This window comes from Elephas maximus, chromosome 13, assembly GCF_024166365.1.
Source record: "Elephas maximus indicus isolate mEleMax1 chromosome 13, mEleMax1 primary haplotype, whole genome shotgun sequence".
Classification (NCBI taxonomy): Eukaryota; Metazoa; Chordata; class Mammalia; order Proboscidea; family Elephantidae; genus Elephas; species Elephas maximus.
Genome location: NC_064831.1, coordinates 91,245,349 through 91,272,868, shown reverse-complemented (window position 1 = coordinate 91,272,868; position 27,520 = coordinate 91,245,349). Strand labels below are relative to the sequence as shown.

Genomic DNA, 27,520 nt, shown 5'->3' with positions numbered 1-27,520 from the left:
ATGTATGCCTTTGATGACATTCTTAGCAGAAAGTCTCCTAATGAAATACATGAAATGAAGTAGTAAAACTCCCTTCACGTTAAGACACATTCCTAAAAAACTGTGTATAAACATTTTAAAACAAGATGTCATGTAAACACAGCAGGGACAGTCTCCATTTCAAAGAAATCCAGTTAAGAAGTCTCTAATCAGACTCACTCCAATGATGACTCCCTAACTTACTGATGCCCTAAGTTTCCATTTTCATGTACTCAGCTTTTTTAAGTAGGAAGTACAGACAGCCTACAAACACTGCAGATTTCTACTTAAAAGAGGTAAATGCTGTTGGTTAAAAAAAAAGTTATAAAGAAATAATTTCTAAATTTTTATCAACTCTAATCAAAATCTTAAAAATTGATTACAATTTAAGTTAAATTTTTAGGAAACTTGTTTAAAAACATGGGTAATAAGACACAGGGACAGCAAAGATAAAATAATACCCCATAGATTGCTTTCTAATATCTGTGGTTAAATAAAATTGAAAGGTATATAATGTGAGCACTATGTCTATCTCTTTTTATTTATAAACACAATATTCAAATACAAACTACTTTTAACATGCTATATTACTTTTGGAAACCCTGGTGGCATAGTGGGTAAGTGCTACGGCTGCTAACCAAGAGGCTGGCAGTTCAAATCCGCCAGTTTCCTTGGAAACTCTATGGGGGCAGTTCTACTCTGTCCTATAGGGTTGCTATGAGTTGGAATCGACTCGACGGCAGTGGGTTTTATATTACTTTTATTGTACCCCGAGAAAGCATACTACATCTAACCCTACAGACATAATACATGTGTGTCCTTACGCTGTGGATAATGCAGGTGTGGTTGGTTAACAGCAGAGTGCACCATCCTCTTCCTCCTCACCTTACATCCCATAAGAGTTTACGTGTAAGATACAATAGAACAGAAATTTATCTACAGAGTACTCCATTTTAATATGAGAGAAAGTAAAATCCCACTGATTTTAAATACTAAAATATATGCGATAGGAGATAGGTAAACTCAGATTCGAACAAAAAAAAACTCAGGTTAGGGGCCTTATAAAAGCTGTTCACCAAGTTTTCAGAGATTCACTATTTATTAGTCATATTACATAAAGAAACATCTAACGTAGATCACTTACAGCAGTTTATGCCTCGGTTTACTCTGGATATACTCAGCCACATGAGATGGCTAAAGAACCTAGAACCTTATCACTGACTTGTTGGAAGTTTATAGATACAACATTGGCAATTGGTAAACATGTATCTCGGTGGTTTACAAAACTATGGGTAGAAAGAACAATTTTGTGTCATGAATTAGAAATCTCGTGTACTACCACCACCTCAGAGTCCACTGCACACAGGAGGCCCTCAAATTATTTCTGTCAAATGAACAAACGGATATCAAAGAATTTGCTTCCAATTATCACAATCGTTAGAATTTTAAATTACATAAAAAGGAAAAAATACTTGTAATAGTATTTTTAAAATATCCTTAAATAATATTTGTAAAGCAATTATAAAGTGGCTGGTCCCTAGGAAGCTCTATAAAAAATACTGGTCACTGGTGTTACCCTGTAAACTTAGCTCTGGTTCACAATGGCCCTTGCAGATACATCAGTCTAGGCCACTACCACCACTGGCCAGAGGAACTCGACTATGTATGCGCTAGCAGTGAGGAGCTCAAGCTAACGACTGTAAGGACGGCACGGGACCGGCAGTGTTTCGTTCTGGTGTGCACAGGGCCGCTATGAGTAGGAATCGACTCGACAGCACCTAACAACAACAACAACAAGTAGTGAGGATACAGCTGCTTCATCATCATGCATGAAAGAAAGCATATCTTACAAGTGTAACAACCACTGTCTTACAATAAAGGCCGACTGAGCAATTGACTCGACGGCACTGGGTTTTTGGGAGTAAGACTTTAACATACAAGAATGGTGAATTAAGCCTTATAATTTACCCTACCATTAATTCCTTATAATCTCATGTGTCTTCTATCTATTGGATTTATATAACTCAAAATTTCATAAGAAATATTGGTAAGATTCATGTTAGCTTATATCTAAGAAATGCCATTAAAAAGAAAGTATCAAAACCTCAATTGATAACTAAACTGCAAAAATTTCCTTCATACTGAAGCAGACTGTAATACAGGAGACTGCTAAAAATTGTTTGGGATTTATTCTTACACTTGGATTGCTGCCCACAACAGCGGTGAAGACTGAGGTATTCTGAAAATGTTGTGAAGGTTAAATCAGACTATATTCTTCACATTCTCTAAGGAAGCAAGCTTTAGGCTGGGCGAAGGACCCTCAATTTCCAGGGCCAAGAACAACAACTGCTGCAATGAAAGAGCACAGTAGTTAGGGTTCAGGAGGTGGCTGCCTTCTACCATGAAACTAGTTAGACCCTACTTGTTGACATTATTAAAGTCAACTCGATGTCCTTGTTTGACTTAATGCTGTGGAACTTTTGGTAAAACAAATTTTTAAAACAAGATGCTATTTTGAACACAGAGGGATATCCTCCACCTCAAAGAAACCAATTATGAAGTCTCTTGTATAGCTTACCTAAGGGCAATCCTCTAATTTACAAAATTATAATACAAAACTTATTTGTAATATGTAACAGAGAAAGAGTCTACTATATAGTTCATATGGCACATACATGATAAAATATACATAAATGCTAAATAATATGATAAAACTGTTTTAAAATGACATATATACAACTGCTTTAAGAGGTTTGGCTTAAGACGTAACAGCCATGTAGTTTAACAGACGTGATCAACAAAAGTAAAGTAAAAAGCTGCATATACATTTCAGGATGGGACCCCAGTGGGGGCCCCTTAAACAGAAGTGCAGGCAGGTCAAGCAGCAGGAGTGAGTCTTAGCTGTCATTACGCTAATTTGTTATATCTTTTATTTCGCATTTGAAACAATTGATAAATTGCAAAAAAGTAACAAAATTACTGAGCAAAATTCCAACTAACACAACTTTTCTTTAATATAAATAAGAATTTTTTATAGCAACAACCTAAATCAACAGCTGTCCAAAAAGGAATGGCTAAGGCACAGTGATATGGGTGGCATTTAAAATGCATTCTGAGAGCTATAACCATAATCTGCTGGGAAAAATAGATTAGATTCCTACACAATAAAATAAAGTTTCTCTTTTTCTGTTTTAAATTAAAACAATTATTAGAAGTAAAATCTAGATTAGAGCTTCACTTGTCTTTAATAGTTAATTCTGCATCATCTCCACATGGTTTCAGCACATTCTACAAGGAAATGCCTCATTTATTCAAATAAGTTTTCCAACGTTACAAAATTGAGCCAAAGTAACCTCTCACGAGTAATGGAAAATATCCCCTTTCCGAAGAAAATGAAGCTAAATCTCTAAATATAAACAAGAAGGGCAAAAAAGTAAATGTGAAGCTAATTTAAAATGCTATTAGAAACATACATGGGAAAGGTATCTTTTATAATATTTTGCAGCAGAAATTAAATACAAGTTATAATCGGTTCCCCTTTTTGAAGGTTTTGTTTTAAAACAAAATTTTCAAATAGATAAAAAAAATCCTAAAAAAATTGCTTTTCTTTATTTTCACATCATCAGTTGGCCAAACTATGAGAGATACACAATGGGCGGCAGATTAAGAAAAAGAAAACGAGGATACCCTCCTCCCCCATATAAAGCACTATTAACAAAATAGAAACATGATTTATATCTTTTCCTCCATTTTATTAGTGTTTAAAGTTGTGGGTCATCACTGACGTAATAAGATGACTAAGACATACTAAAATTGTAACTTTGTACTAACCTAAAGTGTTCTAATTCCTCACAATATTAATTTAAAAACTCATAGAAAGTAATCATAGAGGAAATGTTAGATTACACCAGTGTATACAGTAAACCAAGCGATTAATTTTGTTTGAATAAATAAGAAATGTTTTTAAGTAGGTCATTATATAGCAATAATTAGGATCCTTCTTTTAAGAAATAATTCCCCCCCAAAAATTAAAAAAATCTTTAACTGATTTACTATTTATCGGACATAAAAAGCAATCTGACAGCTAAGGTTATGAAACAGAAGACTTAAGTATTATTTGCAATTTAGGCATTACTAGATAGATGGGTTACCTCAACAATATCCGAGTTGGTTCTGCTTTCATGAGGTTCGTTATATTCTGTGTACTTGAGAAGAACTTTGTCCATATCAGTGCTGGCATACTGAAACAGTTTGTTAGAGCTGTTGAAAATGATGAGTGCTATTTCACAGTCACAGAGCACACTAAGTTCATAGGCTTTCTTCATTAATCCAAACTTTCTCTTTGTAAATGTGACCTAGGCAAAAAAAAGTGTTTTCATTAAAAACATGAATACTTGAATACAGCCTACCTGAAGATTAGTCCACTTTTAATACAGAGCCAGACTCCAGAAAAAGGAAAAGGTTCTAGCAGCCTCCCCTCTCCCAGCTTGCCACTAGACTACAGTCCTACACGTACCTTGTATATCCAAGGGCTCTGACAGAGCCGCCTCCTGAGGAGGCATTCCCTACCCTTGGCTGCCACTCCACTGCAGAAGGCAAAGAACTGCAGAAGGAAAAGTTGTCTGGTGGCCCCTTGTCAGTCAGCTTAAAACTGTTACCCATCAGAAACCCAAGTCCTACCCCAGACCTTAATCCCTGAACAGCTGCATATATCTACTCATCTACCTCATACTTGTCTCTTCCCTCCCAAACCTTTCTGTTGTACCCATGAGGTTCACTGTCTAGGATCAGCAAATTCCCAGGTCCTCAAATTCTTCTTTGAATACTTCTTTCGCAAACTGAAACATGCTACCTGAAGTCCTCTCAAATGGAGACCAATTTTTCTTTGTTTTTAAATATTACATCCCCCATACTTCAAGGCCCTAGAAGATACATTCTTTTTACTTCCTATTCCCTCTTCCAAACTATTTTTCCTTCCTTCCCCTTCAAAAACTCTAGTTCTTCTGGAGCTCATTCCAGGAAATTATACCACCTGATAACCTGCCTTGTGGTCACTCTCCCTCAGGCACTGGTAAGTATCACTTGACTGCTTTTCTTTCTAGTGCTATTTCTATCTTTGTTCTTCGTGACTTCGGCACCAGCGTACAAAAAAGAATCAGTGCAATATCCTGGGCTTCTCAGTTCCTTGATCTCCCGGCCTCCAGTGATCGTTATCTTCGCCTCATGCTAGTCACCCACTCCTACCGTCATGCCTTTAACTCTGCCATCACCGGTAATTACAGTCTCCAAAATCTCGGCTTCATGTCTTCCACCCTTTCACTGTCTCCCGCCCAGGGCTCCCATTCTGCGTTATCTCTCCAGTTCCACCTTTTCACTGTCTCCTGCCCAGTGCTCCCATTCTGCATTATCTCTCCAGTTCCACCTTCTCACTGTCTCCCGCCCAGTGCTCCCATTCTGCGTTATCTCTCCGGTTCTACCCTTTCACTGTCTCCCGCCCAGTGCTCCCATTCTGCGTTATCTCTCCGGTTCCACCTTTTCACTGTCTCCCGCCCAGTGCTCCCATTCTGCGTTATCTCTCCAGTTCCACCTTTTCACTATCTCCCGCCCAGTGCTCCCATTCTGTGTTATCTCTCCGGTTCCACCCTTTCACTATCTCCCGCCCAGTGCTCCCATTCTGCGTTATCTTTCCGGTTCTACCCTTTCACTGTCTCCTGCCCAGTGCTCCCATTCTGTGTTCTCTCTCCGGTTCTACCCTTTCACTATCCCCCGCCCAGTTCTCCCACTCTGCGTTATCTCTCCGGTAGTTCTTTCACCTTATCAGATCCCCTAATCCTCTTACCTCACTGCTTTGTCATTATCTATTCTCACCTCCGTCCTTTCTTCTCTGGATTCCATGGTCTGTCACTATCTCCTGTCCAGTGCTCCCATTCTGTGTTACCTCTCCAGTAATTCTTTCACCTTATCAGATCCCCCAATCCTTGTACCTCACCACTTTGTCATTATCTATTCTCACCTCCCTCCTTTCTTCTCTGGATTCCATGGTCTGTCACCATCTCCTGCCCAGTGCTCCCATTCTGTGTTATCTCTCCAGTAGTTCTTTTACCTTATCAGATCCTCCAATCCTCGTACCTCACCACTTTGTCATTATCTATTCTCACGTCCGTCCTTTCTTCTCTGGATTACATGGTCTATCGCTATCTTTACAATTAACTCCTTTGCCCTTCTTGCACTATCAAACTTGACTGGCACAGCGTCAACCAGGGAACAGGTCCCCTATACTTACATCTGGTTATCCCTCTATGTTTAGGCAAATAGCTGAAAATTGCTGGAAATGTGTGTACACACGTGTGCACAAGCACACAAACAATGTCTCCAAATTCCTAACAACAATCTCAAATACAAAATCCTGCCTGGCAGTCATACCTTCCACCCTCGTTTGTTTCATTCACCAAGCGAATTATTTCCCACCTTCTCTCCCTCAACTCCACTTCCCACTGATAACCTTGTCTCAAATCACTAAGAAAACAGAAAGAGGAACTACCTCATCTTTCCATCACCAAATCTATCAGCTGAACTGCTTCATTTGTACTTTACCACTCTCCCTTCCTGCTATTATTATTGATATCTCTGTTTCTATCTCTTTTTCCTTTCGCTTTTCAAAAGTTTCGCTCTATCCCCCATCATGGCTTCCTTCTTCTCAACAAGATCAAAAACCATCAGCACATAAAACATGCTCTAGCATCTCCCCTGACTCCACACTGCCCCTCCAGTTACCACCTGTTCTTTGTTCTACTTCAAAGTAAAAACGTTTGAATGAATCATCTATAATTTTTATCTCCACTTCCTTACCTCCTATTGTCTCCTCAACCCAATGAAAGTAGATTTCCAGTCCCCATATTCTACTAAGGCTGCTCCTGTCAAGAACATCAGTGACCTGTAATTTACATGGTGGAAATCAATGGCCACTTTCTAGTTCTTATCTTACTGTTATTTAAGCAGCATCTGAAAAAAGTTGACTATATTTCTCATTCTTCAAATACGTTCTTTTCCAGGTATTTATGTCCTGGCTTTCCTCCTACTTCAGTGGCTTCTTTCTCTCAGTCATACTGCTACCACCTCTCCCTCTGCTCAGCCTCTAAATGCTGAAGTGCCCTGGGGCTTTAGTTGGACTTGGGTTCCCTTCTCCTCTTTATCCTCACAGTCCTTGCCATGTGGCTGCATTCAGCTTCATGGTTATAAAAGCACCAAATGTGCTCTTTCAACGGTCTTCTCCATTTAAGCAAATGGCACCACCATCCTTCCAAACAACAAAAGCAAAACGAAACAGAATCTAAGAATTATCCTCCATCCCTCTTATCCCAATAATCTACTGTAACCAATCTATCAGCAAACCGTGTCAACTCTAAAGCATCTCTCCAAGCTATCCACTTCTTTCTAGCTACACCATCACTAACCTACACTAGGTTACATCATCTCTCATAAATATTATTGATATACCTACCTTACCAGATTCCTGCTCCACCTATTGCACCTTACAGTGTATCTGCCACAGACCTGCCAGAGTGGTATTTTTTAAAACAGATCATATTGTTCAGGTGGGAGATTCAGGTTTTTCATTTTACTGAAAGTAATATTCAAACTTATTCTGCCTGTCTCACAAAAATAGATGATGTGGCCTTAACCTCCCCATATGGCCTTATTTTCCATCACTCTCCCCTATGCCCACTAAGCCACACTAGCATGTAAATGTGTGTTTTCCTTGCACTAGATAACTCCCACCTTAGGAACCCTGCACCAGCTACTCCCTCTCTGTAGAATGCTCTTCCCACAAGATCTTCCTAATGGTTCCTTCTCTCACCCTTTCAAAATAAACCTCTGACCATTATTTAATCTTTTCTTAAAAGTCCTTACAAATGTACGAACATATGACTTTATACACGTACCCTGCTGTACCCATGGATTCTGCATCCACGGGTTTAACCAACTGTGGATCGAAAATATTCAAGAAAAAAAGAAGAAAGTTCCAAAAAGCAAGCTTTGGAATTTGCCGCACACTGAGCACTACGCTGAATCTATGTGAATGAAAAGACGTGTAGGCACACCCTGCTGTAGCCTCCCTCCATTTCACAGATCCTCAGTCCCTCTCAAGCTCTCACTGGAGCATTTTCACATCGCGTCTTGTCACTATCCCCAAACAATACAGCAACTATTTTCATAGCATTTATACTGTATTAGATATTACAAATAATCTAGAGATGATTTAAAGTATACATGAGGATATGCTTAGGTTATATGCACATACTAAGCCATTTTATATAAGGGACGTGAGCATCCTTGGATTTTGGTATCTGCAGGGGGTCCTGGAACCAATCCCCTGTGGATGCCAACGGACAATTGTATAGATATATGGAATTCTGTGAGAGTTTTACAAAAATGGGACTCTATCAATACTCTTTATTTTACTTATTTAATCACAGCTAATGGATATGTCTCCAAGTCAACTCGTATAGCTATAAAGTACCCTTTAAAACAGATTAATAATATTTTCATATAAGTATTATTTTTAATCTCTGGTAGTTTAATAGGTATAAAATAACATTTCATTACTTCTTTAATATGCATTTCCCTAACCAGCACAGATAGGACATTTTCTTACATGTTTTCAGTTGGATTTTGTGTTCTCTAAACTGCCAATTCAATGTATATTTTAATTATCTCCCTATTATGTAATTTGTCTTTTACTTGTCAATTTAGTACACAGTGTACTTTGTACACTACAAATATATTAACCATGCTTTATAAATACTCCAAATTTCTCATTTATATATTAACTTTGTTTATTTGGTGTTTTTATCATTAAAAATTTTTTTACTGACTGCAATACTGGTTTTCAGAATCCTGGCATTCCATTATACCATGCTATTTTAAAACACTGAAATCTGAATAATTTATGTCTAAAAGTCACCTAAACATACTTGCTGCATTAAAAATTTGAATTTAACAAAGATGAATATGTTTAGAAGATGTTTTCTATACTCCTAAAACCCAAGAAGAAGAAAATGACAACAACGAAACACATTTATTGCAAAAATAATCTTAGTCAAAGACTTCCAATATAAGTGAAATATGAACATGACAGCAGTGAAATTGACCCAGGTAATGTTGCTTTAGAATACACATTAAATGTGGTTGAAAAAATTCTTTAAAACAAAACTATAGCTCAACTTTGGTAAAGGGGAAGACAGTACCCAATACTGGGGAAGCCAGTACAACTTGTACAAGGCCAACTTCATGGAAGCGCCATAGACACATCCAAACTCCCTGAGGAATTGCTGGGCTGAGAGTTGTGGGGACCATCGTCTCAGGAAATATCTAGCTCAACTGACATAACAGAGTTTATAAAGAAAATGGTCTACAATCTACTTTGGTGAGTAGCATCTGGGGTCTTAAAAGCCTGTAAGCAGCCATCTAGGATACTCTACTGGTCTCACCCCTTCAGGAACAAGGAAGAATGAAGAAAACTAAAGATACAAGGGAAAGATTACTCCAAAGGACTAATGGACCACCTCTACCACAGCTTCCACCAGACTGAGTCCAGTACAACTAGATGGTGCCCAGCTACCACCATTGACTGCTCTGACAGGGATCAGAACAGAGGGCCCCAGACAGAGCTGGAGAAAAATGTAGAACAAAATTCTAACTCAGTAAGAAAGACCAGACTTGCTGGCCTGACAGAGACTGGAGAAACCCTGAGAGTACGGTCCCCAGACACCCTTTCAGCTCAGTAATGAAGTCATTCCCTTCAGCCAAAGACTGGACAGGCCCATGAAGCAAAACCACACTGAAGGGGCACACCAGCCCCGGGGCAAGGACTAGAAGGCAGGAGGGGACAGATAAGCTGATAATAGGGAGCTCAAGGTCTGGAGAAGGGAGAGTGTAGACATGTTGTGGGGTTGTTAACCAATGTCATAAAACAGTATGTGTAATGAGGAGCTAGTTTGTTCTGTAAACCTTCATCTAAAGAATGATAAAGAAAAAACAAAGATTTAAAAAAAAAAAACAACATAGAGTTCACTATCATTAAGAGTACATCCCTGCTGTTCTTCCCAAAAGAAACTTAAATCAAAATTTTTTCTTCAAAGTTATCTATCAGAAACAGTTGGAACCGCCAACTAAGACACCCTTTCTGACCTGGAATGGAAGCCACTCCCAGAGACCATCTTTCAGCCAAACAATAGATCCATAAAATAAACAATAATACCCAAGAGGAACACGTTCCTTAGAACAATGAATTATATGAGATCAAAAGAACAACATCTGCCCAAAAACAAAGATGAGAAGGCAGGAAGGGACAGAAAACCAAGACAAAAGGAAACGAGAAACCAGGGTGGAAATGGAGAGAGTGCTGACACATTGTGGTAAATACAACCAACGTCATGGAACACTTTATATACAAACTACTGAACACCTAAAGTACAATAAAAAAAAATAATAAGAAAAAGTTATAAAAAGAAAAAAGAGTTGGAGATGAAGGAAGGGGCTGCTAGACGAAGGGACTTAGCTTATAACAATCTCCCTATTCCTCCAATTTAATTAAAGTCAGAAAGAATCTTTTCAGCAACCAGAAAAATCTGCACAGAAATACACTTATACTTCAATGATGACACCAAAGACATAATACTGAAAACTACAAACTTAGTATCTCACTCTTAAGCTGTGTTAATTAAACGTCCTTCATTTTATCTATAGCACTTTGTCTATTTTTGAATAGTAATACTTAACTTCATATTCTTATAAATTTGTTTTTGTCTTCTTAATTTATTTTGAAATAATTTCAAACTCACAGAAAAGTTGCAAAAATTAGTACAAAAGTTTCCATATATCCTTCAAAGAAACTCCCCAAATGTTAACATTTTACCACTTCTGCACTAGCATTCTCTCTAAATAAACACACATGCATTTGAAAAATTTTTTCTGAGCCATGTGGATTAAGTTGCAGGCACAAGGTCTCTTTGCCCCCAAATACTTCCCCAAAACAAAGTACAATGATCCAAATCGAAAACCAATATGAACGCAGCACTATTATGTAAGCTATAAACCTTATTTAAACTTCTCTCTTTTTTTTTTCCTCTGGTGCAGGATACAATCCAGGATCACACAGTGCATTTAATTTCATCTCTTTTAATCCTAAACACTCCTTTAGTCTTTGTCTTTCAGAACCTTAGCACTTTTGTAGAATATAGGCTATCTGTGTTTTAGTGTATCCCTAAATTCAGCTTTGTCTGATGTTCGTTCCTGATTACATTCAGATGGCACACTTTTGACAGGAATACCTTACAAGTAATGCCGTGTCCTCGATATATCACATGAGGATCCACGAGACATCTGTTGTCTATTACTAGTGGCACCATTAACTTGACTCTCAGTGGTTCGGCAGTTACGTAATTACGTAATTTGGCAGTAATGTAATAATGTAATCTGGCAGTTATCTAATGATTAAGTCATTTTCCATTTTGTGATCTGATGTGGTCATCCTCCATCTTCCCATAATGCCAATTTTAGCATAACAACCTGGTCTTTGGAACCTAACCAAGTAGGTAAGTTAAGTGAGGAGTGGCTATAAGTTGAAAGAAGCTGGGATTCTGTTGAGTTTTCTCAGTGCTGCATCCTTAGCACCTCAAACAGTTGAATGCAACTTTTTTTTTTTGGTAAATGCTGTCAAGTCAATTCTGAATCATGGCGACCTCCTGTGTCAGAATAGAACTGCGCTCCATAGGGTTTTCAATGGGTGATTTTTCGGAACAGATGGTCAGGCCTTGCTTCCAAGGCACTTTTGAGTAAAACTGTATCTACAACTTTTTGGTTAGCAGGAGAGCACTTGAACCATTAGCACTACCCAAGGATGCTGCAACACACTTAAAAAACAAACAAACAAAAAACAATTGTCATGAAGTCAATTCCAACTCATGGCAACACCATGTGTTTCAAAGTAGAAGTGCACGCCATAAGGTTTTCAAAGGCTGTGGATTGAACAGTCAACCTTTCAGTTCCATATTCCAACCAAGATTTTTTTAAAAACCTCTCCTTAATAATAATTAATAATCTATGCTAAAATACTGAATATTTTCTCCCTAAGGTCAAGAATAGGACAAGGATGCTCACTAGCTCCATTTTTACGCAACATTTTACTGGAGGTTCTAGCCAAGACAGTAAGACAAGATAATTAAATAAAATTAAAAAGATTAAAAAAAAATATCTGTCACTATTCACAGACTGCTGAATGCAGTGTCAACGTATAAAAAAAAATGAACTATCCTTTTACATACTGGCAACAAACATATAGGAAGTAACTTTTCTTTAAAAAGAAATACCACTAAAAATAAAAACCAAATACCTAGGAATAAGTCTAACAAAAAATGCACAAGACCTATACATTGAAAACAATCAAAGATTATGGAGAGAATTAATGAAAACCAACAGAAGGCAAACATATTCATGGTTTATAAGACTTAATATTATAAAAATATCAGTTCTCTCTAAATAGATCAATACTTCCAAACGGGGGAAAAAAAAAATCTAAATGCTGTAAGTTTTGTTTTATTTTTTGGTGTGGGTATGTGTGAAAATCGACACCTAGTTTCACGTGGAAAGGAAAAGGGGTAAGAATAGCCAGGCAGTGCTGCAGAAACATGTGCTGGAGAATTCATACTATGATATACCAAACGATAATTAGTTAACAAATGGGTGAGGACATACAGCCAGAGAAAAGGAACAAAATAGAGAGTACAAACACTGTCCCACACATATATGGTTACCTGATTCATGATGAAGGTGACACTGTAGTGCAGTCGGGAAAGGATGCTATGGCCCTATAGGACAGAGGAGAACTGCCCCATAGAGTTTCCAAGGAGCACCTGGCAGATTTGCACTGCTGACCCTTTGGTTAGCAGCCGTAGCACTTAACCACTACACCACCTAGGTTTCCTATGCTGGGTCAAGTGAATTTCTAACTGGAAAATAACAAATCTTAACCCCTAAACCCCAAATCATACACAAAAATAAACTCCAAATGGATTATGAATCTAAAACACGGGAGGCGAAACACTAGCACTTTTAGAACAGTATCTGCATGACCTTTCAGTGGGTAATAATTTCTTAAACAATACTAATAGCATTAGCTTTAAAGGTGCGGGGGTGGGGGGGCCTGGTAAATTGGACAACACTGAAATGTTGTTGCTGTCGTCAGGTGCTGTGGACTCCATTCTGACTCACAGAGACCCTATGTAAAACAGAATAAAACACTATCTGGTCCTGAGTCATCCTCACAGTCATTGCTATGTTCAAGCCCACTGTTGCAGCCACTGTGTTGGCCATTTCATCCAGAGTCTTCCTCTCTTTCACTGACCCTCCACCTTACCAAGCACCATGTCCTTCTCCAGGGACTGGTCTCTCCCAATGACATGTCCGAAGTACGAAAGATGAAGTTTCAACATCCTCACTTCTAAGAAGCATTCTGGCTGTGCTTCTTCCAAGGCAGACTTGTTGGTTCTTCTGGCAGTCCATGGTATATTCAATATTCCTCACCAACACCACCATCCAAAGGCATCAATTCTTCAGTCTTCCTTATTCACTGTCCAGCTTTTGCATGCATATGAGGCGAATGAAAATACCACAGCTTGGGTCAAATGCACCTTAGTCCCGACCAACCGTGACATCTTTGCTTTTAACACTTTAATGAGGTCTTTTACAGCAGATTTTCCCAACGTAATACATCATTTGATTTCTTGACTTCTGCTTCCATGGGTGTTGATTGTGGATCCATGTAAAACGAAATCCTTGAGAACTTCAATCTTTTCTTCATTGATCATGACGTTGCTTATTGATCCAGTTGTAAGAATTTTGGTTTTCTTTATGTTGAGGTGTAATTCATACTGAAGGCTGTGGTCTTTTATATTCCTCAGTAAGTACTTCAAGTTCTCTTTACTTTCAGCAAGCAAGGCTGTGTCATCTGCATATCACAGGTTGTTAATGAGTCTTCCTTAATCATATAGTTCAACTACTCAGATTATTTGCTCAAATAATACAGACTGAATTAATATGATGAAAGGATATACCCCTGACACTCCTTCTCCAGGGCCTGGTCCCTCCTGATAACATGTCCAAAGTACGTAAGATGAAGTCTTGCCATCCTCACTTCTGAGAAGCATTTTAAGCCATCCAGTATCCCCTTGTTCTCTTTGAAACACTGCCTCTTGGTTGACACACATGTGCGCAATTAACTGTTCTGGAATTCCCATTCTTTGCAAAGTTATCCATAATTTGTTCTGATCCACACAGTTGAATGCCTTTGCACAGTCAATGAAACACAGGTAAACAACTTTCTGGTAGTCTCTGCTTTCAGCCAAGACCCATCTGACATTAGTAATGATAATCCTTGTTCCATGTCTGCCTCTGAGTCTGGCTTAAATTTCTGGCAGTTCCCTCTATGTACTGTTGAAACCATTTTAAAATTATCTTTAGCATATTTTTACTTGCATGTGATACTAGTAATATTGTTCAACAATTTCTGCATTCTGTTGGATCACCTTTCTTTGGAATGGGTACAAATATGGATCTCTTCCAGTCAGTTAGCCAGGTAACTGTTTTCCAAATTTCTTGGCACAGACGAGTGAGAGCTTCCAATGTCGCATTCATTTGTTGAAACATCTACATTGGTATTCCGTCAATTCCTGGAACCTCATTTTTCACCAATGCCTTCAGAGCATCTTGGACTTTTTCCTTCATTACCATCAGCTCTTGATCGTATGTTACCGCCTGAAATAGTAAAACATCAACTGATTCTTTTTGGTACAGTGATTCAGTGTATTCCTTCCATCTCCTTTTGATGCTTCCTCCGTCACTCAATTTTTTGCCCATATTATCCTTCAATACTGCAACTTGTGGTGAATTTTTTCTTCAGGTCTTTCAGCTTGAGAAATGTTGAGCATGTTCTTTCCTTTTGATTTTTCTAACTCTAGGTCTCTGCACATTTCATTATTTTATTTTGTCTTCTTGAGCCACCCTTTGAAATTTTATATTCAGCTCTTTTACTTCATTTCTTCCATTTGCTTTAGCTACCTGACATCCAAGAGTAAGTTTCAGAGTCTCTTCTGACATCAATTTTGGTCTTTTTTTTCTGTAATCTTAACGACTTTTTGCTTTCTTCATGTATGATGTCCCTGATGTCATCCCACAACTCGTCTGTCAGTTTGTCATACTGTGGTGGCTGGTGTATTGTTGTGATGCTGGAAGCTATGCCACCAGGTCACCCATGAAGGACAGGTTTCAGCAGAGCTTCCAGACTAAGACCAACTGGAAGAAGGAAATGGTGATCTACTTCTGAAAAAACCGGCAAGTGAAAAATCTTAAGGATAGCAACAGAATATTGTATGACATAATGCCAGAGGATGAGTCCCTCTGGCTGGACGGCACTGAAAATGCAACTGGGGAAGAGCTGCCTCCTAAAAGTAGAGTCAACTTTAATGATGTGGATGGAGAAAAGCTTCCTTGATCTTCATTTGCTGATATGCCATGATGCAAAATGAGAATAAACAGCTGCAAACATCCATTAATAATCAGAATGTGAAACGTGCAAAGTATGAATCAAGGAAAATTGGAAGCTGTCAAAAATGAAATGGAATGCTTGAAGATCGGTATCCTAGGCATTAGTGAGCTGAAATGGACTGGTATTGACCATTTTGAATGGGACAATATGGTCTACTATGCCAGAATGACAAATTGAAGAGGAACAGTGTCAAATTCACCATCCTAAAGAACATTTCAAGATCTACCCTGAAATGCTACACTGCCAGTGACAGGATAATAGCCACATGCCTACAAGGAAGACAAGTTAATATAACTACATTATTCAAATTTATGCACCAACCACTAATGCCAAAGATGGAGAATGTGAAGATTTTTACCAACTTCTGCAATCTGAAATCGATCGAACATGCAATCAAGATGCATTGATAATTACTCATGACTGGAATGTGAAAGCTGGAAACAAAGAAGAAGGACTGGTTGTTGGATAATATGGCCTTACTGATAGAAATGACTCCAGAGATCGCATGACAGAATTTTGCAAGACCAAGGACTTATTCATTGGAAATACCTTTTTTCCACAACATAAATAGCAACTGTACATGTGGACCTTGCCGGATGAAATACACAGGAATCAAACTGACTACAAAACTAGAAAACAACTCAAATGTCCATGTATAATAAAAAAAGAACATGTAAATAAAATGTAGTATATTCATTCACACAATGGAAGAATATATACATAAATGAAAATGAACAAAATGTATTTACATTCAACAACAACATAACTAATTTCACAAAATAATGCTGAGCAAAGAACACATGCTATTCACATAAAATCCAACAGACATAATTAATCTAGTATTAGAAGTTAGGTTAGTGACTTCCTTGGAACAGGAGGGTAATGACTGGGAGACAGTACAAAGAGTGCTTCTGGGGTACAGGCATGTTCTGTTTCCTGACATAAGTGCTGGTTATATGCCCATGTTCTTTTTGTAAAAGTTCACTGAGCCAAACACTTAGGATTTGTGCATTTTTTTAATGTTATACTTAAATAGAAAATTTACTTTAAAAAAGTGTATTAGACCAAGGACAATGTTTCGCCAGAAGCTTCTAAGTGGCTTACTCATAAAAAAGTTCCCGTGCAAAATAATGAAAATAATACTAGTTTTTGTTAATAATAATACTACTACATTAAGACAGTCTTATAGAAATTTAGTAACTGTGCCTTTGCTAAAAGGCTAAAAATTTAAAATGTACATTTCATCAGAAGAAGTATCATTGGCCAGAGAGAAATAAGATAATGAAGAACACTGAAAATTACCCTGAGGGACTGAATTCCTAGGCTGAGGGCTATGGGGAGCATGGTCTCGGAGATCATCTAGCTCAAATGGCATAACACAGTTTATGAAGAAAATCTACATTCTAATTTGGTGAGTAGTGTCAGGGGTCTTAAAAGCCTGTGAGTGTCCATCTAAGATAATCCGGTAGTCTCATCCCTTCAGGAACAAGGAAGAATGAAGAAAACTAAAGATTCAAGGGAAAGATTAGTCCAAAGGACTAATGGACCACAACTACCACGGTGTCCACTAGACAGTACAAATAGATGATGTCCAGCTACTACCACTGACTGCTCTGAGAGGGATCACAATAGAGGGTGCCAGACAGAGCTGGAGAAAAATGTAGAAACAATATTCTAACACAAAAAAAAGCAAGACTTACGGGTCTGACAGAGACTAGAGAAACCTCGAGAGTACGGCCCCTGGACAGCCTTTCAGCTCAGTAATGAAGTCACTCCTGCGGTCCACCCTTCAGCCAGAGCAGGCAGGCCCATAAAGCAAAACGAGACTAAACAGGCACACCAGCCCAGGGGCAACGACTAGATGGCAGGAGAGGACAGAAAAGCTGGTAATAGGAAACCCAAGGTCGAGAAGGGAGAGTGTTGACACGTCGTGGGGTTGTTAACCAATGTCATAAAACAGTATGTGTACTGTTTAATGAGAAGCTAGTTTGTTCTGTAAACCTTCATCTAAAGTACAATTAAAACAAAACAAAATAAAAATTAGCTCATTTGTGGAACAATTTCTTTCTTGGTTTGTTAGTATCCTAGCATATTTCTCACAAATTTCTGTAAGAATTCTAATTTAAATAATAAAATTGAGCCTGTTTTTTGCAACAATTCAATAAAGTATCACTGGGTATTTGCACACAGAGTGTGGGGGGGGGCGAATGGGAGGCTGCTTCTTAAATATTCAAAATATTGTTAAATCTTTGCTAATATCTCAAGAACCTTACTGCCAGATTACTACAGAAGCTCTTCAAATATATAATAATAATACATAATGACCACAAAGAAGACTGAGTAATTATTCTCATTAATCAAGGTCAGTAGCTTCAAGTACATAGTCACTGTTACTCAAACCACCTCCCTGCACATTATGCAAATAGTGATCACACACAACATTTGTTTGGTTGTTGTTACTTCTCTTCCGGGTCTTATCAATTCATCTCAGGTCAGGGGTCAATAAACTTTTCCTGTAAAGAGCCAGATAGTAAACATTTTAGGCTTCGCAGGCCACATGTGGTCTCTGTTGCGTTTTCTTCTGAGTTTTATTTACTCATTGGTTGGGTTTTTTTTTTTAACAATCCCCCAAAATATATAGAGCCTTACTTTGCAGACCTTACAAAAACTAGCTGTGGTCTAGATTTGACCTACAGGTCATAATTTGCTAGCCTCTGTCTTAGGCTATCAATTTCTGAAGGAAAAGAACCACAACACGATCAGTTAGTATATTATAGCACAAAGCAAAGTTCTATCTAGACATTTAAAACAGGGTTTGGATGATACTGATGATTGTAGCATTATAGTTCTCTGGGGCTACATCATTAGCTAAACACTCAGAATTAGAAATTTCAGGGTTTATGAAAATAGACACAGCATGTTTAAGGGAGAAAACTGCAGTAGATGTGTACCTGAAGGCTGATGGCTACTGAATTCACTCACCTAGACCTTCAGAAAACAATGAAGTACACTACAGATGGAGCATAAGTGTACCAACAATCTGCCAGCTTACACATTACTGGACATATCTGAACAGACTTTATTCACTGTAATTAAACAATAACAAACTACCATTGTGCATCATTTATAGCATCAACTTTTTGTCCCATCAATAAGAAACAATCATGTTAAAAAAATTACCTTTCTCAACAAAGTGAAGAGACAAGATTGGGTGAAAATTTGGGGGTATTATTTATTTGATTGAGCCTAGTGGCGCAGTGGTTAAGAGCTCAGCTGCTAAGCAAAAGGTAAGCAGTTTGAATCTACCACCCGCTCCTTGGAAACCCTGTGAGGCAGTTCTACTCTGTGCTACGGGGTCGCTGTAAGTCGGAATTGACTTGACGACCACAGGTTTTTTTTTTTTTTTTAATGTGATAAGGGTCTAATATCAAAAATATCTTTTAAAAAACTCCTACAACTCAACAAGAAGACAAACAACCCAATCAAAAAATGGGTAAAGAACCTGGACAGTTCACCAAAGCAAATATTCAAATAGCCAACAAGCACATGAAAAGATGCTCAATGTCATTAGCCATAGGGAGATGCTAATCAAAACTATTATCAGATACCACCTCACCCCCACTAGAATAGCAATGATTAAAAAACAACAAACAGAAAACAAGCCAGAGAGGATGTAGAGAAATTTGAACCTTCATCCATTGCTGGTGGGAATGTAAAATAGTGCAGACACTCTGGAAACAGTTTGGTGGTTCCTCAAAAGGTTGAACATAGAACGACCATATGACCCAGCAATCCCAATCTTAGGCATATACCCAAAAGATGTTAAAGCAGGAAAGCAATCAGAAACCTGTATACCAATGTTCACTGCAGCACTCTTCACAAGAGCCAAAAGGTGGTAACAACCTAAATATGCCTATCAACAGATGAATGGACAAACAGAATGTGTTACAGACAATGAAATATTACTCAGCCAAAAAGAGAAACGAAGGCCTAAAACATGCCATAAAGTGAATAAATGCTGAAAACATTATGCTGAGCATTTCAAAATAAGTCAGTCACAAAAGGACAAATACCGTATGACATCACTTATATGAAATAAGCAAATACACAGAAATCAAAGCTTCATGGTGGTTACCAGGGTGGGAGAAAGGGGAAAAGGGGGAGGTTTTGCTTGGTGGGGGGGGGGGCACTGACAGCAGTAGAATAATTAGGAAAAAGACAGGAATAAGGGTTGCACAACGTGTGATCAATGTCGCTGAACTGTGCACATAGAAAATGCTGGATGGGGGAGTGTTTTGTTGTATGTATTTGTACCATGAAAAAAAAAATACATAAAAAATTACCAACTACTGTTTAGAAAAAATAAATAAAAGAATTTCATTAAAAAAAATAGATGCTACATAGCTTAGTTTAAAAATGTGTATCTCTTTTTATAAAATAAAGCCACTACTTCCCTGTCTATTTTACAAAAAAATGGCATCATGAAAGGCTCAATATTCATGCAGGAATCATCCCACAAAGTCAGCAATCAAGTTACTGTATAAAGGTTCTGAAGTATCTGAGAAGTTCTACATGATTCTAAATGTTACATTCAATATCTTACAAGAAAAATTATCTTCAGTATTTTTCTTTTTCAACATTCTATTAGCTAGTCCCATGTATTTATTCTTCCAGCTAACAACTTTATGGGGCAGTTCCACTCTGTCCTATAGGGTCGCTATGAGCCAGAATTGACTCGACAGCAATCGGTTTTTTTTTTTAACAACTTTATATTAATTTTGTCAAGTTTCCCCAACAGCCCCACAGTGATTCTCATATATATACATATAAATTTAATGCAGTATCAATATGAGAAGAATTGGCACCTTGAGGATATATTAAGTCATCTCATTTAATAATATAGTATGTCTCATTATTTACTCAGGTTTTCTTGTACTTTTGTTTAGGGTGCGTATATTCGTATGTGTGTGTATCTACATCAGAATCGACTCGACAGCAATGGGTGTATCTGCATTGAGTTTTGCTACTTTATAGATGCCGTTTTTTTTTTCACTGCCGTCGAGTCCATTCCAACTCATAGCAACCCTTTAGGACAGAGTAGAACTTCCCCAAAGGGCTTCCAAGGGAGCAGCTGGTGATTTGAACAGCTGACTTTTTGATTAGCAGCCAAACACTTAACCACTGCACCACCAGGGCTCTACAGATACTATACATATATAAAATTATGTATGTGATTAACTACTACTCCTATAAATCAAATTTGTCTTTTCAAATACATCACATGTATAACCACTCTCAAAATGAAAAATTTAGAACTTTCTGTGAAGATCAAGTCCTTAGCTTAATAGCCCACTTAGTTCTCACAACTATCTCCTTCCCCTCCATCACCACTGCCTTTGTGTCCAGTCCCCATCACTTCACACATGGACAGTTCCATTTACTGTTCTGAATTTCTGGCAGAGCAAATCTTAAGTCACTGCCATATCCAAAAATTCTTCAATGGTTCTCTATTGCTTTAAAGACACAACCCAAATATTTTAACATGAGATTAAGGCCCTTTTGAAGTGGTTCCTTCCTTATTTTCCAACTTTGTCTTCCAACGATCTAACTCTAATCATAATAAACTACTTGCAGTTCTCGCTAAATGAATGACACTGTCACCACCAAGCCTGTTCATGTACTGTTTCACTTACATGAAATTTGATTTTATCTGGCTAGCTCATACATGTAATTGAAAAACTCTATCTCCTATTAACTCCTTCAGTAACTACTCCCTGACATTCGCCAACAGAGACCGGTCATTCTTTCCATAAGCTCTCCCAACAACTGGGCTTACTTCTATTTGCCATATACTTACATCTCCTATGGAGCCCTGGTGGCACAGTGGTTAAAAGTCTGGCTGCTAACCAAAAGGTCAGCAGTTCAAATCCACCAGTCACTCCTTGGAAACCCATGGGGCAGTTCTAGTCTGTCCTATAGGGTCACTATGAGTTAGAACCAACTCGATGGCACCTAACAACAAAAGCAACAGTAGTCCCTCAGATATAGTAGGTATTCAAATTTGGATGTAAGAATGACTTCTCTTTTCTTCTGCACAGGAACAATTTTTCCCCATTAATTTTAGAATAATAAGCCCATTAACTCAGAATCCACAAATTCAAAAATCAATAAAACTATGATACCCTTGTACTTTATGACAAATTGTGCCCAATCTAACCTGAAAAATACACTATGCAACTAATCCTGTATCTTTTCTCCATTCTTTACCTAAATTACCTGAGGAGAGAAAATTCAGACAGCCCTTGCTCCTTTCAGCAGCTGGGCAAGAAGCTGGCTTAACAGGTAAGTTCAACGCAGTAACAAGGTAATTCTAGCCTCTGAGCTATAGTGGCTGGCTCCATCTTTTTAATGAGGGCATTACCTCAACCTAATGGTTTCATTACATGGGCCCTACATACTCCTAGTTTTCTACTTCTTCTAAACATACATAGTCCTTTCCATTGCTAAGTCCAGTTTACTTATGCCTGATTTAATCATGACTCTCTATGGGATCAGGGTAGCTCAGGGATTCTTATGTGCTTGGCCTTCTTCTCTGCTTGAATGTTATTCCCTAAAAAAATCCTATTTTACATTTATGCTGCATGTTTTTACAGAGCAGGTTGCTATGCCTCCTTTACATGTCACAATCCTCAGATGTGTGAAGGGAAGTTTACTTACAATCTTGCTATGGAACCATTCCTTTGGTTATTTTTATCAACCTTCCCCTACTACCTTCTTCACAATAGGTCATACTAGGAGAGCTTATGCTTTTGTTAAGGAATCTTCATGAGTTGAAACAAGGGCTCTCTGCAATTTTTTCTAAGGGCAGCCCTAATCCTTTCCACTAACTTCTTTAACCAGCTACCCAGCTGAGTTTAATCCCCAATTATATCTGTGTTAACATGTGAACTACTATTCAGACTTTGCAGACTACATCTTCAGTGTTGTTCCTTTCCTGGTAAACTTCCAAAAATCAGCCATTCTTGAAATTTCTCCTGATACACAACCTTTCTAAAGACAGCATCTCTCCTCTGCACATCCCTTGACTATTAGTTCCATTTGCAATAGTCTATGAAATTATTTTTCCTTCCTTCCTCTAAACCAGGGGTTGGCAAACTTTTTCTTAAAGTCCCAGAGACTACATATTTGAGGTTTGTGGGCTCTAGAGTCTCTGTTGTAAATATTCAACTCTGTCACTGTAGTATAAAAGTAGCCACAGACAATATTTAAGTGCATGAGCTTGGCTGTGTTATAGTGTTTTATTTACACAAACAGAAGGCCACTCTGTGCGCCAGAGTTTGCCAACCTCTGCTCTAAACTCTTACAACTTCTACTCTCTACATATACCAGCACCATTATAATTACTCCAAATGTATGAGGGTTGCCGTCACCGATAATGAAATTATATTCAATACATTTTGTCAGTTAAAGCAGAGGTATATATGTAAATGTTTTAGAAATACTTATAATATAAACATTCTCATTATATAATTAGTTAACCAGAAAATTTACCTGACCAAAACACACATTTATTGGTAACTTGGAGCCCTGGTGGTGCAGTGCTTAAGAGCTCTGCTACTAACCAAAAGGTCTGCAGTTCAAATTCACCAGCCACTCCTTGGAAACGCTACGGGGCAGTTCTACTCTGTCCTATAGGGTCGCTGTGATCATTAAGGCTATTTGTGAATGTGGCTGGGCCATGACTCTCAGTGGTTTGGCAGTTATGATGTAGTTTGGCAGTTGTATGATGATGTGATCACTTCCACGATAAGACTTGATATAATGTGATCACCTCCATGATGAAATCTGCTGTGAGTACTCAATCAGTTGAAAAGGAGTTTCCTTGGGGGTGTGGCCTGCATCCAATATAGGTGGACTTTCTGGCAAGGCTTGTGGGCTTTTGCTTGCTCTGGATCCTGCAGCTGGCTCCTGTCTGATCTTCGGTTCTTGGGACTTGAGCTGGCAGCTTACCTGCCATCTTGCCTGCTGATCTTGGGGTCTGTTGGTCTTCCTAGCCTGTGAGCCAGAGCCCTGCTCTCTGACTTGCTGATCACTAGGCCCTGCAGGTACATGAATCAGGAGCAGCCTCTAACTTAACCCACAGACTTGGGACATTCCAGCTTCTATAACCACGTGAGCTATTTCCTTGATATACATCTCTCTATATACATTTATATGCTTTACTGGTTTTGCTTCTCTGGAGAACCCAGCCTAAGACGTTTGGTACCAAGAGTGGGGTTCTTCCAGTTGCTGAGTATATCTATTCCAATTATGCACTCTGGAATGGGGGGAATCACTACAGGATGGGTTCAGGGTCCGACTGGACCTACTGTGAGATGGACATGAGTTAAGACTCCATTAATAATCCGATTAATTGGTGGTGACGTTTTGTGTATCTCTATTGCCAACTCAGGCCGTGGAATAGCAGAGCCCTCTTTACTACTGGAGGCAGATTCGTTAACATCTTTAAGACTAACCAGACCTGAAACCTAATTTAGAAAACTCATCCTTACAATTTTGTTTTTCTAGAACCACCCCTAGTACCAAATGTCTTAGACTGGGTTCTCCAGAGAAGCAAAAATACTTGCTATGAGCCAGAATCGACTCCATGACAACAGGTCTGGTACTTTTTTATAGTTAACTTAGGTATTAACCTATTTATAAAAATAAAAGTGAAAATTTAAAACAACAATATGTAGAAGGCTAACAATAAAATATATAATTAAATGTATATAAGACTAAATATGTTATAATAAATATATACAACAGTGTGGTAGGACTGCAGTGAATTTACTTCTTTTTGCTTATGTTTTCTGTAATTAACGTATATGATTTCTATAGGAAGAAAAAAGTTTCTTTAAAGCATATGATGAGAAGCCACAATTTATTTCAGGACTGCTAAAACTTTTCATTTCATCTGAACATAAAAATATTCAGAGTTGAAATTAAATTTAAGAAAAACTCAACCATTTTACTTTACGGTCTTAAAATATGTATATATATGCATCAATGAAATACATGAATTAAGATGTTCATTTACCTGTCGGTTCCTTTCATCCATTATGCGTGTGATTTGTATTTTCTTCCGCCCCATTTTTCGTCACTTTCCCTTACTTAAATTCCAAATATTTAATTCAAAAATTGTCTTCAATACCCTAATGCATTGTACACAGCTTCAATTATTTTGGCGTCTAGTCTGAGGGCTACAGCTGAAATGTTCTGTTAAGACCTAAAAGAAAGCACAAATTAGAAGATTAAAGTTCTGTTAAGTTTACAAATCATAAAACTGTTATACAAATGTCAAAATTGTTTTTATGTTGCACATAGCATTATTAGTTGAAATTTCTGTTTAAATAAAATTAATAAACAAATTGAAGTCCTGTTCATTTTACCCCTAAAGTACCTCCTGAATCTATTCCTGTCCCTACTTGTGGCTAGCCTAATGCAATTACAATCTTTGAATTTTCTTCCATGCAAATAATCCTAGTAACAACAAGAGCCAATACTTACTGAGCTTTTTCTATGTGCCAGGTACTTCTCCAAATCATTCAGCCCTAACTGCAGTTCTCTAAGTTAGCTACAATTATCATCTCCATTTCATAAACAGGGATACTGAGCCACAGAGAAATTAAGCAGTGTGCCAAGGTCATAAACAGTCAGTAGGAGACAGAGCTTCGGATATGAACCCAGGAACTCTGGCTCCAAAACCTGCCCTCTTAAATCACCCTAGCTTCTAGCCAAATTTACCATTTGTCAATCCACATAGACACTATATACTTTCATCAAAAAAATTTTTTTCTAGCCAAATTTACCATTTGTCAATCCACATAGACACTATATACTTTCATCAAAATATGCATTTAAACTAAATACTCTTCCATCGGCCATTTAATGAGCTAGTGTTTATCACTTAAGACTCAATTTGAATGTCACCTCCCTAATGAAGATAAAACCAATGCCCCTTGGTAGACAAAACCACAGCACTTGCATGCGTGCATGTGTGTGTAAATTCCAAGTTGTCTTTCTTTTGAGCAGGAGGAAGATGTGGCAGACTGCTTCCATAAAGATTTACAGCCTTGAAAACCCTATGGGGCAGTTTTACTCTATGAGTCAGAATCGACTTGATAGCAATGGGTGGGTTTTCTTCTGAGACCATGGGCTCTTCAAGAATAGGGATTATATATTGCATTTATCTCTGTAGTAGGACTGGCAATGACATAATTAGCCGTGCTTTGAAATGATGGTTGTGTCTATACGAAACATCGTGCTTTCAAAACATATTAAAAATAACTATTTATGGGGAAACAAGGGACAAATGCTAAAACAGTAATAAATTCCCAAAGGAATTTCAGTGAAGTACTGTTAATTCTATACATGCAACCATACTGTGGCAAATCCAGGGTCTGATTAAATCCGGCTTTTGCTCAAGAGCAATAAATAAGTCTTTCATCACCAGCACTATCATAAGCACAGCACTTCTTATATATTTCATTGATTCCTTCCTTCCTTCTTTCACTCTTACACAATTGATCATCTATTAATAATTTATTACCTAATAACTGATTATCTATGTAAAATAAGTGTATTTCTAAGCACGGAACTCAGCACAGAGAATAAAATGGTCAAAGAAAAAAAAAAAGACATGATTCCTGATCTCACAGAGTCTAGCAGGGGAAATAGATGTTAATTAAGCTATCATACAAATGAGTTTAAATAATTCAAAACTAAAAAGCTCATTTAAAAAAGAATATGACCTAATTTCATGGGTTAGAGAAGACTCCCCTGAAGACATGCCATATGGCATGAGATCTCAAAGCTGATTATGAGGGCGTACATTCTAGGAAGAGAGAGGAGTATATGCAACGGTCCCGTGACAAGGAGGAGCAGGGAACATTAGAGAAACGGAAAGACTGCTAGTCACTGGCAGGGGGCAGCACTCAAACCAGCAGCTGTGTTTTGGAATATTTGCTTCTTCAACAGAAGGCAGTATAAACGATAAAAGTTGGCTTATTCCAAATCATGTTCCCTCACATATCACATTATATCCAAGTCCCACGATGAAAACTTGCACCTAGTAGGCACCGGCAAGATTAGTTTTCATACATTTCACTGAAGTGGTATTAAGGTAAGCTGTGCAAGATCTGCTGACACCTATAAGGTAGATATAGTCTACACTGTACTACCTCCTGTTCCAATCCACCAGGCACTCCTTGGAAACTCTACGGGGCAGTTCTGCTCTCTCCTTTAGGGTCGCTATCAGTTGGAACCGACTTGACGGCAATAGGTACAGGTACTATCTCCTATAATCTGAAAAAGTCTGAATTCTAGAATATATTTGGGGATTTTGCTTTTGCCAATGGTGGAGTTGATTGCTTCAAACCAACCGTCCTTTGAGAAGAACTAAAAAAGTACAACAAACAAAATTCTGTTTTAAACCACTAGAGAACTTTCAAGACAGTGAGAATTTGCAGGGCTAAGATCTGAAAGAAACAGGTAAGACCAGACTTTGGACTCATTTACCCCCCTAGAATCATTTATATATTCCAATAGCACTGGCTGAACGACTGAGAAAGTAAGCAGAATTTCTAACAGACTTTGAGATGGGGGGAAGGGTAAAAATTAAGATTCAGTGACTATCAAGGAAGAAGAGCCCCCACCAGGACTTCAAAGGGACCCTAAAGGGCTATACCGTAGGCATAAAGATAAACCAAAAATAGACCAGGCCTGACCAGGACTTAAGCATAGCTTCAAATCATCTCAATATCCAATTACATTAAGCAAATGTCCTTGACCTGGCTGCATGGCAGGAGCAAAAGTAAATCTTCTCAACAGAAAGATAACATTCAGAACTTCAAATTA

At 38.0% G+C, this 27,520-nt stretch overlaps 1 protein-coding gene across 4 annotated transcripts in view; it reads right to left on the bottom strand.

Moving 5' to 3' along the window:
- Window positions 1-27,520, bottom strand: part of MEF2A (myocyte enhancer factor 2A) — a 211,813-nt gene that overhangs the window by 75,336 nt on the left and 108,957 nt on the right. For all 4 annotated transcript variants that reach the window (XM_049906144.1, XM_049906146.1, XM_049906143.1 and 1 more), the window contains exons 2-3: window positions 24,702-24,890; window positions 4,170-4,373 (exon numbers count right to left, since the gene is read on the bottom strand). In XM_049906144.1, the coding sequence (XP_049762101.1) occupies window positions 4,170-4,373; window positions 24,702-24,755 (258 nt within the window). In that variant the 5' untranslated portion in view covers window positions 24,756-24,890. The remainder of the gene's footprint in view (window positions 1-4,169; window positions 4,374-24,701; window positions 24,891-27,520) is intronic.